Raw genomic sequence first — 16,408 nt, 5'->3', positions numbered from 1 at the left:
AAAAACAATTAATCATTTCCTCATCTGTTCCCAGAACAATTTATACATACATTCTATTATAATATCGGTAGTTATTTTGCTCACATATCTCCAATTATTAATTAATTCAGCAAAAGATCTTAACAGGTACTATGCAAGCTATTGAGTAAAGTAGACCTCATCCCTGCCTTCATTGAATTTACACTACATAAGAGTCAGTCTTTCATAATTTCAAACTGTGAAAAGTGACCAAAAAGAAAAATAAATGATGCTAGAATGACTTATATCAATGGCAGTGATCTAGTCTGAAGGGTGAGGGAAGATGAGAGGAAGGGAAGAGGTGAAATTTTTTAAAGATTTTTTATTTATTTATTCATGAGAGACAGAGAGAGACACAGAGAGAGAGGCAGAGACACAGGCAGAGGGAGAAGCAGCCTCCATGCAGGGAACCTGACATGGGACTCGATCCCGGTTCTCCAGGATCACACCCTGGGTCACTGAGCCACCAGGGCTGCCCAAGAGGTGAAATTAAAGAAATAAACGTTGACATTTGAAAATGGATAGTCCCTAAAATAAATCAAATAAAAGGGCTAGATGTGATTTTTCAGCACCGACTGCACATTATAATCACCTGGAGATCTCTTAATGCCAAACCCCATTATAACAGGAATCAATTGAATATTATGATGGTTGTGGGATGAAGGAACCTGGCACTTTTCAATACCAGAATAAAAGCATGTATGATCTGGAAGGAAGTGACCTAAATGAAAGGGAGTCCATCGTGGGAAGATAAGGGGGCAGACTGCTATCTGCAGAAGGAAGAACCGAAAGAAAACTACTTTTGACAGAAGAAAGCTAATTTGGGGAGAAAATGAGATGGGATTATGAGAATAAAGATCACAGGCCAGTGATTGACAGAGCTTTGAGAAATACAAATAAAAAAATGTTTGAAATTTGTATTAGAGCCTAATGAGAAGACTGAATTGAAGCTTAGTGCTTTAGTCCTTAGAACATAGATGGTAAAAAGAAAAGAAAAGAAAAAAAAAACAGAGATGGTAATATAAGCCATGTATTAGGATGAAACCACTAGAGAGAATGAGGGGGGAAAAATGAATCTAAGAGTGAACCTGTAAAAGGCAGGAGGGGAGAGGAGACACCTGAAGGTTTTGGAGGTAGGTGGAAGGGGCAGAGATGAGGGGGTCACGGGACAAATACACCTGGGAGGTCCAGGAAGATAAGAAGGAGGCCCCTTCCAGTGGAGGTTGTGGAGATCTTTGGTGAAAACAATGAGAATCCTCATTCTGAGGAGATGGACGTGCAAGCAAGATGGACATGGGTTGAAGAGTGACTAGGCACCAGCAGTAAGTGTCGTCAGCACGCTGTGCATGGGAGGGTGAAGAGCAATAGCCAGCAAAGGGAGAGAGCTCTCGTGAGATTCCCCTGGTCTCTTTCTTTCTTTCTTCTTATATGAGATGCTTAAACGACGATGGTGAAGATCCAAGAAAGAAGGGTGGAGGCAGAGGGGGGAAGCATGAGCAGATGGAAAAGAAAGGACTTGGGACACAAGGACACAGAAAATGAAATAGCGAGCCTGTCAGCAAGTATCAGACTTGTTAGCTGAAAAAATAGGAATATCCCTTAGGGAACGAGCCCCCAGTTTTTAAATTTACATTCACTAGAGCTAAGCACGGAGTCTGGCGGAGAGTAGGCCTCCAGTCCTCATTATATCACAGGTTGGTAGGGACAGTTTCCAGACGATCCCATCATCAGCAGATGATGATGAGGCCATATTGAGTGGATCGGTACGTGATCTGTGACTGTGTTTGTTCCATGTACATTTCTAGATCATATGAGCAATTTGGCTTGTTAGACTTACTCTCGTGAGCCACCGCATTGCTTTCTTGCAGCTCTCTGCCCCCAGCTCGCGGAGGGTGACTTTGTAAAAACTCAGTTTTTGTATTTCCTCTTCTCTCGAGAGTGAACGTTCTACTTCTTGGGAATTTTGGATGGAATAATTAAATAATAATGTGAAGTGTGAAGGCGGTGGGTGTTTTGTTCCCTCCAAAAGGCCTGCCTTCATCAGAGCTAACAGAATAGCGGCAGATTGGGAGCTTTTGATTCCAAGGGAGAAAGTAATCTTTCTCCCTGGCAACACCATCCCTTCACCAACCCCCTGCTCAGTAGCTGCGAGAAAATGAAACTACTTTTGTTTTGTTTTAAGTAGAGGTATAACAAAAGAGAAATTAAGTTGAGGAAGTTCTAAGAGAAGACAGTCCATGCTGCTTGAAAAAGATCTATATATATTTAAAGTTAAGACATACAGAATTAGAAATGTTCTAGCTGTATGTGCACTTAGCTTGACATTTCACTCGTTGATGGTAAAATTAATGTAGCAACATCCTTCTAAAGCATCTCTTTTATTTAAGTGTATTCGATTTTTTTTCACATCTTAAAGGTTGACAGGGATGAATTAATAATCAGTGCTATGCCAGCTATTCATGATGCTAATTTGAATTTTGACATAGCACCTCTCCCGGAATAATTTTGGTTTATTCGCGTTCTCGTTTCCATCATCTCCTGGTGAGGGACAAGTTACATGGAAGGTGTACTTAAAATAAGTTAACCCACACATTCATCCATTCAACAAATGTTTAGTGAGAGACTACTACGTGCTCAGCATAGCACGGGGTGTTTGGTATACATCGTTGAATAGAATAAAGATGCCTTCTTTCATGGCACTCACATAAATCAATAGATTGACTTACTAGAAGGTAGTAAATACTAGAAGGAAAAGGATAGGCAGCGAGAAAGATGGGGCAAGGACAGGCACGTTGTAGCAAGCGACCAAATGATAAGAAGTAGGATGAGTAAGGGGTAAAGTAGTAGGAGAGGGTGGTTAGCGAGATACTGAGTGTGACATTATATAAAAGGCTGTGTGGGTCACTGAAAACACTTCGGCTTTCCCTCTGAATGCAATAAGGTTCTGAGAAGGTCTATGACCTGAGTTATGTTTTAAAGAATCACTCTGGCCATTATGCTATGAATAGATTTTTTTTTAAAGATTGTATTTATTTATTAATGAGAGACACAGAGAGAGAGGCAAAGACACAGGCAGAGGGAGAAGGAGGCTCCCTGAGGGGAGCCCGACGTGGGACTCGATCCCGGGTCTCCAGGATCACGACCTGAGCCCAAGGCAGACGCTCAACCACTGAGCCACCCAGGCGTCCCTATGCTATGAATAGGTTACTGGGGACAAGAATGTAAGCAAAGGCTATGTTGGGCAGCACTATAGGAATCTTGGCCAGAGATGATGATGGCTTGGATGAGGGTGAGAGCTGTGGGGAGTGATCATGATATAAAGGAAAACAAACCAAGGTTGTCCTACTATAAGGTAAAACAAATCAAGAGCTGTCTGGTAGTATGAAACCCCAGCTCTGCTGCTGTGGACGTGGAATCTTCAAAGGCCTCTCCCAACACACGTGTCACTCACACTTTCTTCATGCTGTGACTGTTCTCTGGCAACCACCATCCTAGGCTTCAGGCTTCAGGCACCGTGATGCTCTGAGGGAGAATGAGACGGCCATGCATACGGGAATAAGGTCCAGCTCCTGAGAAACTTTTCTTTTTTTTTTTTTTTTTTTTTTTTTTTTAGCTGAGAAACTATTTTTCGTCCCAGGAGCTGTCGGTTCCACAACAGAGATCCCTGCTTTCATACTCACGGGGAACCATTGGAAGGACCTCAATGTTCAAACATCAGGGCATTTTTCAAAGGCTTGTTATTCGGTCTTAAATCATTCTACATGTAGAGCGCGTCAGTCTGCTATAGATTGTTTTTTTCTTTTTTCCAGTGTCTAGACTCCTTTATTTTCAAAGAGGCCTCTCTTCCAGATTCCGAGGAAAATGAATACTAGAAATGTTTTCTATAATCTTGAGGGCATCATTTTCTTTCTCTTTGATTAACTGCTGAAAAAGAGCCCACCTCTCCCTAGGAACAAGCAATCACATACGGGTATAGAACATTTTAAATACATATAAAGGAAAAGACATCTTCCAAAGAGGCTATAGTCTATAGAAATAGTTTTATTACGACTTATACCCAGGATATGTTACTGGATATACAAATCTATAATTCTTATATACAATATAATATTGTATATTTAATTTGTAATATTTTGTAAAGTATTGTAATATTTAATATTTAATTCTTCTATCACTTGGTTCAAATCACTCTAGAGTTTTCTGCAAATATGGCTTGTCACTGGTTTTATATTTGTATGACTCAAAAGGCCCATTATTGAAGGCTTACGAAGCCAAGGGATAAGGAGGAGTCTGGTAGCTGTTTACTAAGAAAAAAGAGAAAGAGAGTGAGTGAGTGAGTGAGAGAGAAAAATTCTTGTGAAGTTTTGAAATTAGCCATTATTTTGGCTCGGTCTAATTGAAGAAGCACACTCTGGACAGAGAATGAACTCTGGATACTCTGTTTCACTTGGGTAGTTTATATGTCCAGTCGCTCATAACACTCTTAACTGCTCTGAATTAAGATCATTGTCTCCATTTCTCAGGCGAGAAAACAAGATGAGAGAGGTTAGGTAATTTCCCCAAGTTCACAGAGCTAAGTAAATGATGAACGTGAAATGTGTACTTAAGTCTGGGATTCTGAATACTATGTTCTCTCTACCATGCCATGTGATTTCCTCTAAGGAGACAGTTAAGATGGAAGAAATTTAAGCTGTACTTGGTAAGCGAGAAGGAAAGTCCATATAGCACCCAGTTGGCCAACACCATAATCTCAAAAGGAGGATCTTTGTTATCAATTTGAATATAAGGATTTTTGTATGGTAAAGCAAGAAAAACTCTTAAGACATGAAATTCTTCTTTCACTTGCCTCAGGGAAGGAGTTATTTAAATGTCTATTTTTTTTTATGTTTCAGAAAGATTTTCTTGATTCTATCACTCCTGCCCAGAAACCTTTCTTTAAAAAAAAAATTAAATTAAATTTAGTTAACATATAGTATAATGTTAGTTTCAGGGGTAGATTTAATGATTCGTCAGTTGCATACAATACCCAGTGCTCATCCCATCACGTGCCCTCCTTCATGTCCATCACCCAGTTACCCCATCCCCCACCCACCTTTCCTCCAGCAACCCTCAATTTGTTTCCCATAGTTAAGAGTCTCTTATGGTTTGCCTCCCTCCTTTTTTGTCTTATTTTATTTTTCTTTCCCTTCCCTTCTGTTCATCTGTTTTGTTTCTTAAATTTCACATATGAGTGAGATCATATGATATTTGTTTTTCTTTTCTGACATATTTCACTTACCATAATACCCTCTGGTTCCATCCACATTGTTGCCAATGACAAGATTTCATTCTTTTTGATGGCTGAGTAATATTCCATTGTGTATGTAGACCACATCTTCCTCATCCATTCATCAGTTGATGGATACCTGGGCTCTTTCCATAGTTTGGCCATAGAGGACATGGCTGCTATATATAGTGGAGTGCATGTGCCCCCCACCCCCCGTTCAAATCACTATTTTTGTGTCCTTTGAATAAATACCTCATAGCTGCACAGAAACCTTTCAACCAGTCTGTAATAGTCGCTAAAAAGAATCTAGAGATAACATCATAATCGTTTTCCTTCTCTCTTCTAGCTAGGTAAAAAATGTATTTTTAAACAAATAGTTGTTTGAATTAAGGCCCATTTAAAACATTCTACACGTTATTTTCTCCATCATAGCTAATGTTTATGACCTTGGTCTAAATTCAAAGGCCTATTGATATTTAACACATCCTGTATCTTCTTTAGTCATGGTCAGTTTTATTCCCACATTCTTTACCTGTAATTTAAAACAAACATATTTGAAGTAAGAAAGCTCTTTGGAAATTGTACTTGTGTAAAAGCATCTTTTGTTATGTTTCCCGTGATGATTTGCAAAATACGTGTATCTCATTAAACTATAAGGAAAAAAGTAATCCATGGTCCAAAATTTTGGAAATTAATTTACTAAATTTACCTTCTTGGATATTTTAAGCAAATATATGCATATTAAAGTATGTCACAAGTCCTCTAGTGAGAAACCCCAAATTTTCTTGACCATGGTATATCTTGCCTCTTTTTTCATAGTACTCCGTGGAATAAACTTTAGCAAATGCTGGTCTGTGGAAGTGTCTGCCTTACAACAATGATGCCCTCTATACCTGAGTATTAATCAGATGATTGTCCTATGGTGTTCTAATAATACTTTTTAAAAATATTAGTGATACAAACTTGAAATATTATTCTGCTAAACTTATGAAAGTAGCCACACCTAACATATAGGGCTTTGTGAATGTAGGGATATAAAACTGTACAGTTTAATTGTAAAATATTTATGATTTTAAATTAAACTGATAGATTTCTTCTATACTTTTGCACTTTTGACACCGTTGCATTTCTTGAGAAGTTCTATCTAGCTGAATTTTTACTTGAACAATGTTAACCAAATGGAGACCAGCTGTGTATAGCTTGGCAGGCATGCCTAAGTGTAAGCAACAACTGTGGTTGTTCCTTTATGTATGTTCAGCATCTCTAACCCCTTGAAGGATAAGCTCTGTGGAATTCACTGCTAGAATAGTCAAACATCCTCCTCGCTGTATGGGCCTCCGATAGTACAGGAACTTGAGAAAATAACTGTCTAGGCTTTTAAAAATACAGAATATGACCATAAATGATATATAATGCCAAACTAGTCAATTATTTAGTTACCTATTTTAGACTAGTGGGCCACATCTAAGAATCTTAATAATTATCTTATTCAGAAACGTAGCTGATTCTCTGTTAGTAATATGAACAAAATATTCAGAACAATGGAATCCAATTCTAGGAATTCTTAAGAATTAGAATTTTGCTAAAAGTCCCATAAGTAATTGTGATGCACACTTAATTCTGCTTAAAAGCCTTTTGTGTGGATCAAAGATGCTTAAATTCTTAGGGACTGAAAGATCAAAGTAATTGCAAATTTGATAGCTCTGTAAGGTCATGGACTTGTATGATTTATATTCCATTTTTTCCCAGGATTTTCATAGGACCTAGCAGGTTGTAGGTACTCTGTAAAGCATGCTAGAAGAATAAGTGGATGAATCAATGAATGACTAGTGGCAACTGTCAGTGTTTTCTGTTCCCTCTGAGCAGGATCATGATAAAGTTCCCAACAAGAATAACTTCAGATTCCTAACTGGCTCATGATTTTTCTGGTTGGAAATCTGGATCTTGATAACAATCAATGTTAAGAAAATGCACTAACTTGTATGGTGATTATTCTTGTATTGCAATGGCATTCTTACATTTCTATGAAGATTGTTCTGTATTAAGAACTTTTATTCATATAAATACCCCTTAAATCAGTGACAATGATTTATGTGGAGACAAGGTGACAGTGTTTTTTGCTTTCAAATCACAGTATGGTGTGATGATATCATCAGCTCTGATTCTAAGTAACCGTGCCTGCTTTTCTATCCTTTGCAGCCAGCTGTCGCAAACTCTGATATCATGTTTATTAAAATTCACATTCCATGGGACACACTGTGCAAGTATGCAGAGAGGCTAAATATCAGGATGCCCTTCAGGTACTTTCAAGTTTTACTTCATTCTATCTCAATGTAATTAAGATGAATCCGTTTTTTTGTTGTTGTTGTTTTGTTTTGTTTTGTTTTGTTTTGTTTTGTTTTCAAAGCTTCAGAGCAATAAATGTAACTCTTTCTACAGAGCTGCTTCTTCCAAATGTTAGAATATCTTGGACACTTTTTTTTCCTTCTAATATGTTTACCAAATGTGATAAACCTTGTGGTCCCTTGGATGTTTTATGCCATTTTTAGGTGGACTTGCCAAGAGGGAGGGAAAAATGGTTGTTCTCGGAATTTGACTTACAGTTCCCAAGATTAGTCTCAGTTCTTATTCCATATGGGTGGTAAAAACTCTTCTGTCTCTGTGGAAGGCAGGAAGTGTGTGTAGCGTCCATTTGTGAACAAATGCAGTGATTCTCTTGGCATAGCAGTTAGCAAGAATCATTCCTTGCCGTTCAACTACATGGTTTCTTAGCTCTGTCCTCAGCACCAGAGGATACATAGGAATGGGAGACCCCCACTCAAAGATTTTTCCCTATAGACAAAGATTGAATAGACATGAGTTTCCCTCTGTTGTGTATCTTGTGTTATATGCAGAATTATCACTTCCTCCATGTGAAATTCAATAGTGTTCCTACTGTGTGCGAAGAGATAAGCATTATGCTCCTTTGAAGCTCAGTGTGCTTCACCAGCTGATAAGAGGGTTTAAAAAGAGTAACAAGATACTGAGTAAAAGAGCCTCTAGATAATGATTGTGAATGTAAGAGCACAATTTGAAAATACAGAGAAACATCTCAGACCTGGTAGCTTGGAAGAGGCCAGTTCTGGTAAGAGTGCTGACAAACAAGTCTTCCAGTTCCATGGTATTCAGGATAAAATATGAGATAGTGGTCCCATCTTTCTAGTCACTTGAAAAACCCCAGGCTTTGAAAGATGCAAACACAGCCATTGTCCACGAAACAGAAATTGATGAAGCATTGGCAACTACCGAGGAATCTACAGACAGTATTAGAGTTGAATACCTAATTAGCTTGTATTCAAACCTAAGAGTTTAAAAGTTCTCTTTAAAAATGATATTTAGGAGATAAGCAAATAAAACCTCAAAAATATTGGCCAAGAATAGTGGTAATGACAAAATATAAAGCAAAAGCTGATAAAGGAAAGAAAAGTCTAATCCTTCAGCACCTTATACAAATGATAAGTTACCTAAGAGGACCCGAAGTCGGTATGTTTCTATGAAAGGTGGTTCTTAAAAGAAGCAAATAAGGGCCTATGAGATGTTATGTGTGTTATGATTAACTAGTGTGAGGTCTGCAAAGGACAGCTTTCAACTCAAGTCATTATATCGAACTAAGCTAGAGAGCACAGCTGGGTAAGTATACACTTGCACTAGTCTGTACATCCCTTCACTTCCGAGCAATTCTTCCCTATTGACAGCATGTCACTTTCTAAGAAGTCTTGAAATACTTACTTGGGACTTATTACAAGATGATAACGGGGGAATATTTGCCATTTACTCTGTCCAATTTCTTCTTGCTTGGATTGTACCTATTCATGGGGCACAGAATCATGCAGAATTAAAACTGTGATAAATTTTAACCTACAAAATTAGTGAAGAATTTTATAAGAGGTGACATTCAGACATTTCACAGATATGGTAAATAATCAGATTTGTTTATTATATGGTTCAAATCACTCTTCATAAAATATTCTGAAACTCAATTTGGAAGTGTTTTTTTTTTTTCTGTGAGCCCTAAAACCTTTTATACCCTCCACTTTTATTTTAATAAGATAATTGGAAAATGTGTAGAAACATTCCCTGAAGTACTACTTACAATTGTGGAAAATGGAAATACCTCCTCTGTTCTACAGTAGAGGAGTAAATTAGAATACACCCTCGCAACAGAATATAATTTACAAAATGAATGGGTATAGGATTTCTTAATGACTTGGGGAAATAATAAATAATAAAATTTAAAGTTGTATACACTATGATATGTAATTTCTAACGGTACGAAATGCATAGAAGTGAAATAGGAATAAAATAGAATATGCTAAAAATAACTGCTCCTGATAGGTGCAATTGTAGGTACCTGTTATTTTATTCGTATTGAAAAAAATCCGCGTTTAATGAATTCTAATTTGACTGCACGATGTAAACACGGGATACAAGGGAAGTATGACACTCAAGATGACCTAATTTCTGATATCAGGGTTAAATTTCCCCCAAAATTTCCAAATGAATCTTAACTAATGAGGTACCTCTATCCACCCCTCATCCTGTGATTTCACCATTGTTTCTAAAAAGAGTTGTAATTAAATTCATGCACAAACTAATTTCCTTGTAGATCTAAAAAGAGGAAACCCTTGGAGTCTATCACAAAGTGTCCCATTTCTATGGATTTCAGCATTCAGGTTCTGTTCGGACTGAGTGAACATTTTGTTAAAACATCTGTCTCTTGGGAATCCCTGGGTGGCTCAGCGGTTTAGCGCCGCCTTCAGCCCAGGTCCTGATCCTGGGATCCTGGGATCGAGTCCCACGTCAGGCTCCCTGCATAGAGCCTGCTTCTCCCTCTGCCTGTGTTTCTGCCTCTCTCTCCTCTGTGTTTTTCATGAATAAATAAATAAAATCTTTAAAATAAAATCTATCTCATCAGAAAGGCTGCATATTATCCTCCTGACCTCCTCTGGACTTTAAACAAAACAGTCGTTGGCCAGGGGTCTAGAAGATTTTGTTCCTTTTGTGCTATACCCAAGGAGGAGTTTGACACAGTTTGCCCTAGATCCCCTCAACGGCGCTTGTTATGAACGATGAAGTGATGCCTTCAGTGAAAGAACAAGTTATGAATATAGTGTCAGTCTACATGTTTGCTTTACTGCAAGTATTTGACATTCGAAATTCAAAGATTTCTTTTTTACCAATTCACTTTCAAAATATGTTCATCTGCAGCAGTCTACAGGGAAAAAATCTTACAAAGACAATGGCATACTTTTCATATATGAAGACAGTTTACAATGTCATACTTTTCATATAGCTCTTTTCACCATCATGTTGGATTTTACTAAGTTTTAAAAATTGAAGGTCTGTTTGGAGCACATTGATCTCCTTTCTGTCATTGCCTCCTTTCAGGCAAATTTTGAGAAACTCAGTGATAGACTGATCAGTACTCTCATAAATTTAATTTTTTTAAAAATATATCCTGAACTTACTTCCTTTGTTGCTTTTTCTTAGAAATTCATTAAAAATAAAAAACAAAAACAAAAACACTAACAGTTCCCTTGCCAGATTGTGAATGTCCTTGGTTGATATAAATTAGAGCTTAGGTCTTCAGGCTGTGTGCCATGGTGTTCTGACCTGGGATGGCTTTTGAGGAAGATGTTCTTTTCACATAGCTGGGTTTTTTTTTTCTTTTTTCTTTTTTCTTTTTTAAGATGATATTCTTTTTTTTTTTTTTTTCTAGTAGATTGCATTTGAAAGCACGGTGCTGATACATCTAAGGAAAGAAATATGAAAGCCCTGAAGTGTGTGCAATTACTCTCTCTTCTTGATATTGTGGCTGAAATTTCTTCTTTATAGTATGTTTTGTTTTTTTTTAAGATTAATTTTTTTTTGAGAGAGAGAAAGAGTGCACACACGAGGGTGTGAGTGGGAGAGGGGAAGAGGGAGAGACTCCCAAGCAGACCCCCTGGCTGGGTGCAGAGCCTAACATGGGGCTCAAACCCACAGCCCTGAGATCAGGACCTGAGCTGAAACCAAGAGTCCAGACATTTAACCAACTGTACCACTCAGGTGCCCCTCATAACATGCTTTTTTTTTTTTTTTTTTAATAATGTGTACATTTGCTGCATATTAAAACTTATGGAAAATGCCATTGAAAAAAAAAAAAAAAGGAAAATGCCATTGAAATTCTCGTGATTTAATAACATAAATACTAGGAAAGATGCAACATTTTCCAAAATGTATCAGAGGAATACTAGTTCCACAAGTTCTTAAGAGAAAGATATCCTGTGAGCAAATATGTTTCTGAATTTCTGAGTTAAACAGTAGGTTTATTTACTGTAGGAATTTTTAGAGAAGTGGTCCTCATTCTGCCTTTAGAATGCATTACAGTCACCTGGGAGACTTAGTAAACATGAAGTTCCCTGGAGGCCTCTCCCCAGAGATTATGGCATCCTAATTCTGGGACAGAAGATGTAATTTTGATCATTTTTATACATTCCAAGGGTTGGTTATACAAAGAACTCTTCCCATTTGATGGTGGGATTTTTTAAAATTTTTTTTAAATTTTTATTTATTTATGATAGTCACAGAGAGAGAGAGAGAGAGAGAGAGAGAGAGGCAGAGACACAGGCAGAGGGAGAAGCAGGCTCCATGCACCGGGAGCCTGATGTGGGATTCGATCCCGGGTCTCCAGGATCGCGCCCTGGGCCAAAGGCAGGCGCCAAACTGTTGCGCCACCCAGGGATCCCCAGATTTTTTTTAATCTTAATATCTTTTATCTTTATCTTAATATGTTGGTGTTCTTGGGAAAACAGTTTGACAAATACTAGAACACAGAGTTTTCTTGGAACATTTTTCAGATCAGTTTAAATAATAGATGTAACATTAATTCCTTAGTAACTAACTTCTCATTTATTTCTAAGGAACACATGAAATTTGGCATAGCCATTGCTTTATAAAAAGAGAATGCTATACAAACATAAACTAAGTGGCAAAGCTTTTCTATCATGGCCGATTCAGTTTCCAGTTGTCAACTGGTATCACATTTAAGAACATATATCCTGCCTTAAAATTAAAATATACAATAATAAAGACCTTAAATAGAAAAAACATATATCTCTTTCTAGGACAAGAGGTTTTAAAAGATTTATGCATAAAAAAAACTTACACATGCTTGACTATCCCATGTATTTATTCAGCATTGGAAACTACATATTAAATTTCACAAAGAAAAACTGCAAGTTTATTCAGAAAAAAATATTAGTTATAACCCTGCTTTGCCTGCAAACAGTTTCTCCTTACTGTATGAATATGAATCCTGAACATTTTATCTAAGTTCTCTACTTAGATGTATGTGTAGAATTTTATATACCTAAATTTTCTAGCTATTGCCTTTTTTGATTATCATTCCAAAGAAAGTATGGCCTACCTATTAGACTTGATGTTTCAAAACTACCCAAGGAAATTTCAGAGGGTTAAAATGCTTCAAATTTTCTTATTTTTTCCCTATCAGCAGGGACCTAACGTATGTCTTCCACATTCCAGAAATATTAAGTTCTGCTTTCATTATTTTTCTTTTAATTCAAAGGTGGTTCCTAGTCCTTCTTACCCCTTTCAAATTAAAAGAGTCAAACGTATTTTAAGATGTTTCAGTCATCCCCTGGTTTCTCAGTTTGAGTTCCTTTTTTTTTTGTTTGTTTGTTTGTTTTTGTTTTTAAGATCCAGGGACTCCAAGATCATGCCCTGGGCCAAAGGCAGGCGCTAAATGGCTGAGCCCCTCAGGGATCCCCTCAGTTTGAGTTCCTTAATGAGATTCTTAAGCTTCTCCCACAAATACATTAAACATCAGATTGCGGGGGGAAGCGGGCTGATATTTTTTAAATATTAAGAATAATCTTTCTATCACAACTGAGATTAAACTTAGACCAATTTTGTATGCAAAGGACACTTCACTCAAAAAGAAAACAACATGGAAACAGGCAGCCCAACATAGGAAATAGGCCCAATCTCCTATGGAAGATGGTCCGTGATCTGTTACATAATGACGACTAAATAGGGCAAGACAATCTGGGTAGAGGAAATTCAGGAAGAAGATGGGTTTATATTCCAATGGGGATTGAATTCTACATGCATACAAATTCCTGTATATTTGAAAAATGAAGGGGAGGGATTTTTAAATGAGTTTAGCATAGACATGGCAAGCCTTAAGATTCCATATTTGAATTTAGTATTGAGGTATGGCAGGGACAACTGAAAAAAAAATATTTTTTAGCAATATGACTAGTGTTTGCAATGAAATATGGTAGTTCAGAAGGTTTTCAAGTTTTCTCAGCGGTTAATAACACAGTTAGGACCAAATATTGATTGTCCAAACTCAGCTCTGCTTTCTAGATGCCACACAGGGAGGAATTTACTGATCCTCTGGAACGGGTTTTGATGGGTGGGGATAAAAAAGGCATTTTAGAAGAGACTATGAGATTTCTGAGCTGCAAAATGAGGACATGGTAAGAATCTTTTGGGAGGTGAATTAACCTCTGTCACGAATTTTTAGATTCTCCAAAATCAGACATGCTACACACCTGCTTAAAACACTCAGTGTTTTGCATCCATTGTTTTTCACCTAAAACCTTAGAGTCAGTGGTATGACCCTTCATTATCTGTGCCATGTTCATCATCCCTGCCAGCTCTTTTATATCTATTTTCAACTTGCAATTCGTACTCCAGAGAGCACCAAAGTGGCTGCAGTTTCCTGAATCTTAAAATACTTGATGTTGCTCCGTAACCATTTCTTGTGCCGCTACCTCTGTCAAGAATACCGTGTCCCAAGTACCTTATTCAGAGGACGACTCCCACTCGTGCTTTAAGATTCAACACAGATAACACATTGCTCTGGGAAAGTTTTCCTGACTCCTTTCTCCTTCTTCTAGAAAAACTAATCGAGATCCCTTCCTAGGTACTTCCATAGCACTCTCTGTTTTTCCTGCATCATCACATTTTATTATAACTCTCACTTTTCTCCTCAACTGTAAAGCAAGTTATTTTTTCCCTAAAGTTTTAATAGTTATACCTTAACAGAGCTTGCAAAATAATAAATATTTATTACATATGTCTTTAGATGGATAGAAATATAAATAAATGGATGGATGGATAGATGGATGGATGACTTCATATAACATATAAGCAAATAATCCAGTTAATACACATTGTGTAGCAGAAGGCAGACAAAAAATGGAATTAAGAATCAAATATTCAAAAGTGTTCTATTTGACTTATCCAGGTTTTATGTTATTAGCAACTTAAAGTCTGAAATTAAGACAATGTACACCTAGAATTCTTACTATTACATCGACTTACTTCATGTCTTTCATGGATGTGTGGAAGTTAGAGGGTTAATATACTCACTATGATCAAATGTTGTCACTCACTGGTTTCTCTTTTTTTCAAGTGACTCTCTTCAACTGCTTCTATTATTTTTCAGGAAAAAATGCTACTACACTGACCGGAGGAGCAAATCAATGGGCAGGTCAGTGGGTGATGTGTAATTTGTTTACAACCTATTTGACATTTGGGAAAAAGCAAAAAGAAAACATTCAATTACCCATATCAGCAGTTATAAATTTTAGGATGAAAGACTTTGTTGGTTTCTTCAAAGATTTCCAAAATGACTTATGCCAAATTTAACAATGTGAAAATCAGATAATCTCTTTTTTTTTATTTACCATTTCAATTCCTACAATCCTCTTTTGATATAATGTGACAGGAAGATTTTAATTGCAAGGTAGCATCTTAGGAAAGATTTTAATTTATAAAATAGTTATAAAAGCAAGATTGATGAGCAGACGAGGACCCCCTAGAATAAAAGGAGAACAGACACAGCAGAAACCCTGTGGATCATTCCGTGTAAATTCTTTGACAGAGGAGGTCAAGGAGAGGCCAGCGTCCAGAGTGATGAAGTGGCTTACCAAGGCCACACAGCATCTTTTGAATCCCAGGCCTACTCTTAGGTCACCAGCTGAGCTGCCTCTCTTTTCCAAATATTCAAAAGAAGCTGTTTTTCAAGAGCTTCATCCCAAAACTTCTCTTTACCTGTTGTGGTTAACAGTAGCTGTGACAAAGGAATTAATCAAGCCAGAGCCCTGAGACAGAAAAAACTCTCCCACCTGAATCACCTTGGCCTTGTTTCACTGAGGAAAATCAGCTTCCATTTAATGGACGCTAAAAACAAAAGGCTTCTTATACTTGGCTATTTTTCTGCTCATTTCAAAAGAATTAATTAACAAAAGCAAAATATGATGGCGTGTACTGAATAATTCTGCAAGATGTTACCAGTCAGAAGGACACAAAACTAGAATCATGTAGTATGAACCTCAGAACATTTTAGGAAAGGATTTTATAAATCCAGTTCCTTACCAGAGAGAGTGGCTGAATATAAGTAAGAACTTTAGAATAGGAAAAATTTTTATTTTAAGAGAGGAGAATGTTGGTCTCTCTTAAACATTAAATTTATATGTGGTAGGAACAGGTGACAAGAAAAGTAAATAATGGAGGGAAAACTTGAAATTAGAATTAATGCGAAAGAAATGAGTTCTTAAAAGTATCTTTAAAATGCTAAAATTATTAATGACGCTCCTCAGCCAGGTCCCATTTTTCTCTTTGTTCGGTCATGCTCAGATTTAGAATGAACTTTGATCATTCCCTTGTGCATATTCGGTCCTAGTCTGTATAGCAAGTTTCCAAAATTATTTTTATATAATAAAATAAAAGTCATTGGAACAGATAATATATGAATTTATAACTGCAGAGGGTTCTGTTTGTTTTTCTCTGCATGTACCTGCATCATGTTTGATGGCATCGACAGAATGTCAGTGGGTTAGGTTCAGTGTGCTCCATAGAATGAGTGAGATTTTGCTACTGTAGAATTAGTGGGTTTTCTGATAAACAAGCATCTTTCTTCCAGAGACTTGCAGAAGGATAAAATCCTATAGACTAAAATAGCAAGAAATTTCTACATAATATTATATAATCGCTTTAGAGTGCACTTGTGTTTAGAATGCATGATAAACGTGTACATCAAATTGCAAAGAAAACACTTTTAATTTTTTCTAT

At 37.0% G+C, this 16,408-nt stretch overlaps 1 protein-coding gene across 6 annotated transcripts in view; it reads left to right on the top strand.

Moving 5' to 3' along the window:
- ANO3 (anoctamin 3) overlaps window positions 1–16,408 on the top strand; it is a 379,990-nt gene that overhangs the window by 266,408 nt on the left and 97,174 nt on the right. For all 6 annotated transcript variants that reach the window (XM_072725370.1, XM_072725371.1, XM_026018612.2 and 3 more), the window contains 2 exons: window positions 7,484–7,584; window positions 14,781–14,825. In XM_072725370.1, coding sequence (XP_072581471.1) covers window positions 7,484–7,584; window positions 14,781–14,825 — 146 coding nt within the window. The remainder of the gene's footprint in view (window positions 1–7,483; window positions 7,585–14,780; window positions 14,826–16,408) is intronic.

The sequence above is a fragment of the Vulpes vulpes genome, chromosome 11 (assembly GCF_048418805.1).
Source record: "Vulpes vulpes isolate BD-2025 chromosome 11, VulVul3, whole genome shotgun sequence".
In the NCBI taxonomy this organism is placed as follows: domain Eukaryota; kingdom Metazoa; phylum Chordata; class Mammalia; order Carnivora; family Canidae; genus Vulpes; species Vulpes vulpes.
Note: the sequence above shows the minus strand (reverse complement) of the source record. Positions and strands in the feature narration are given on the sequence as shown.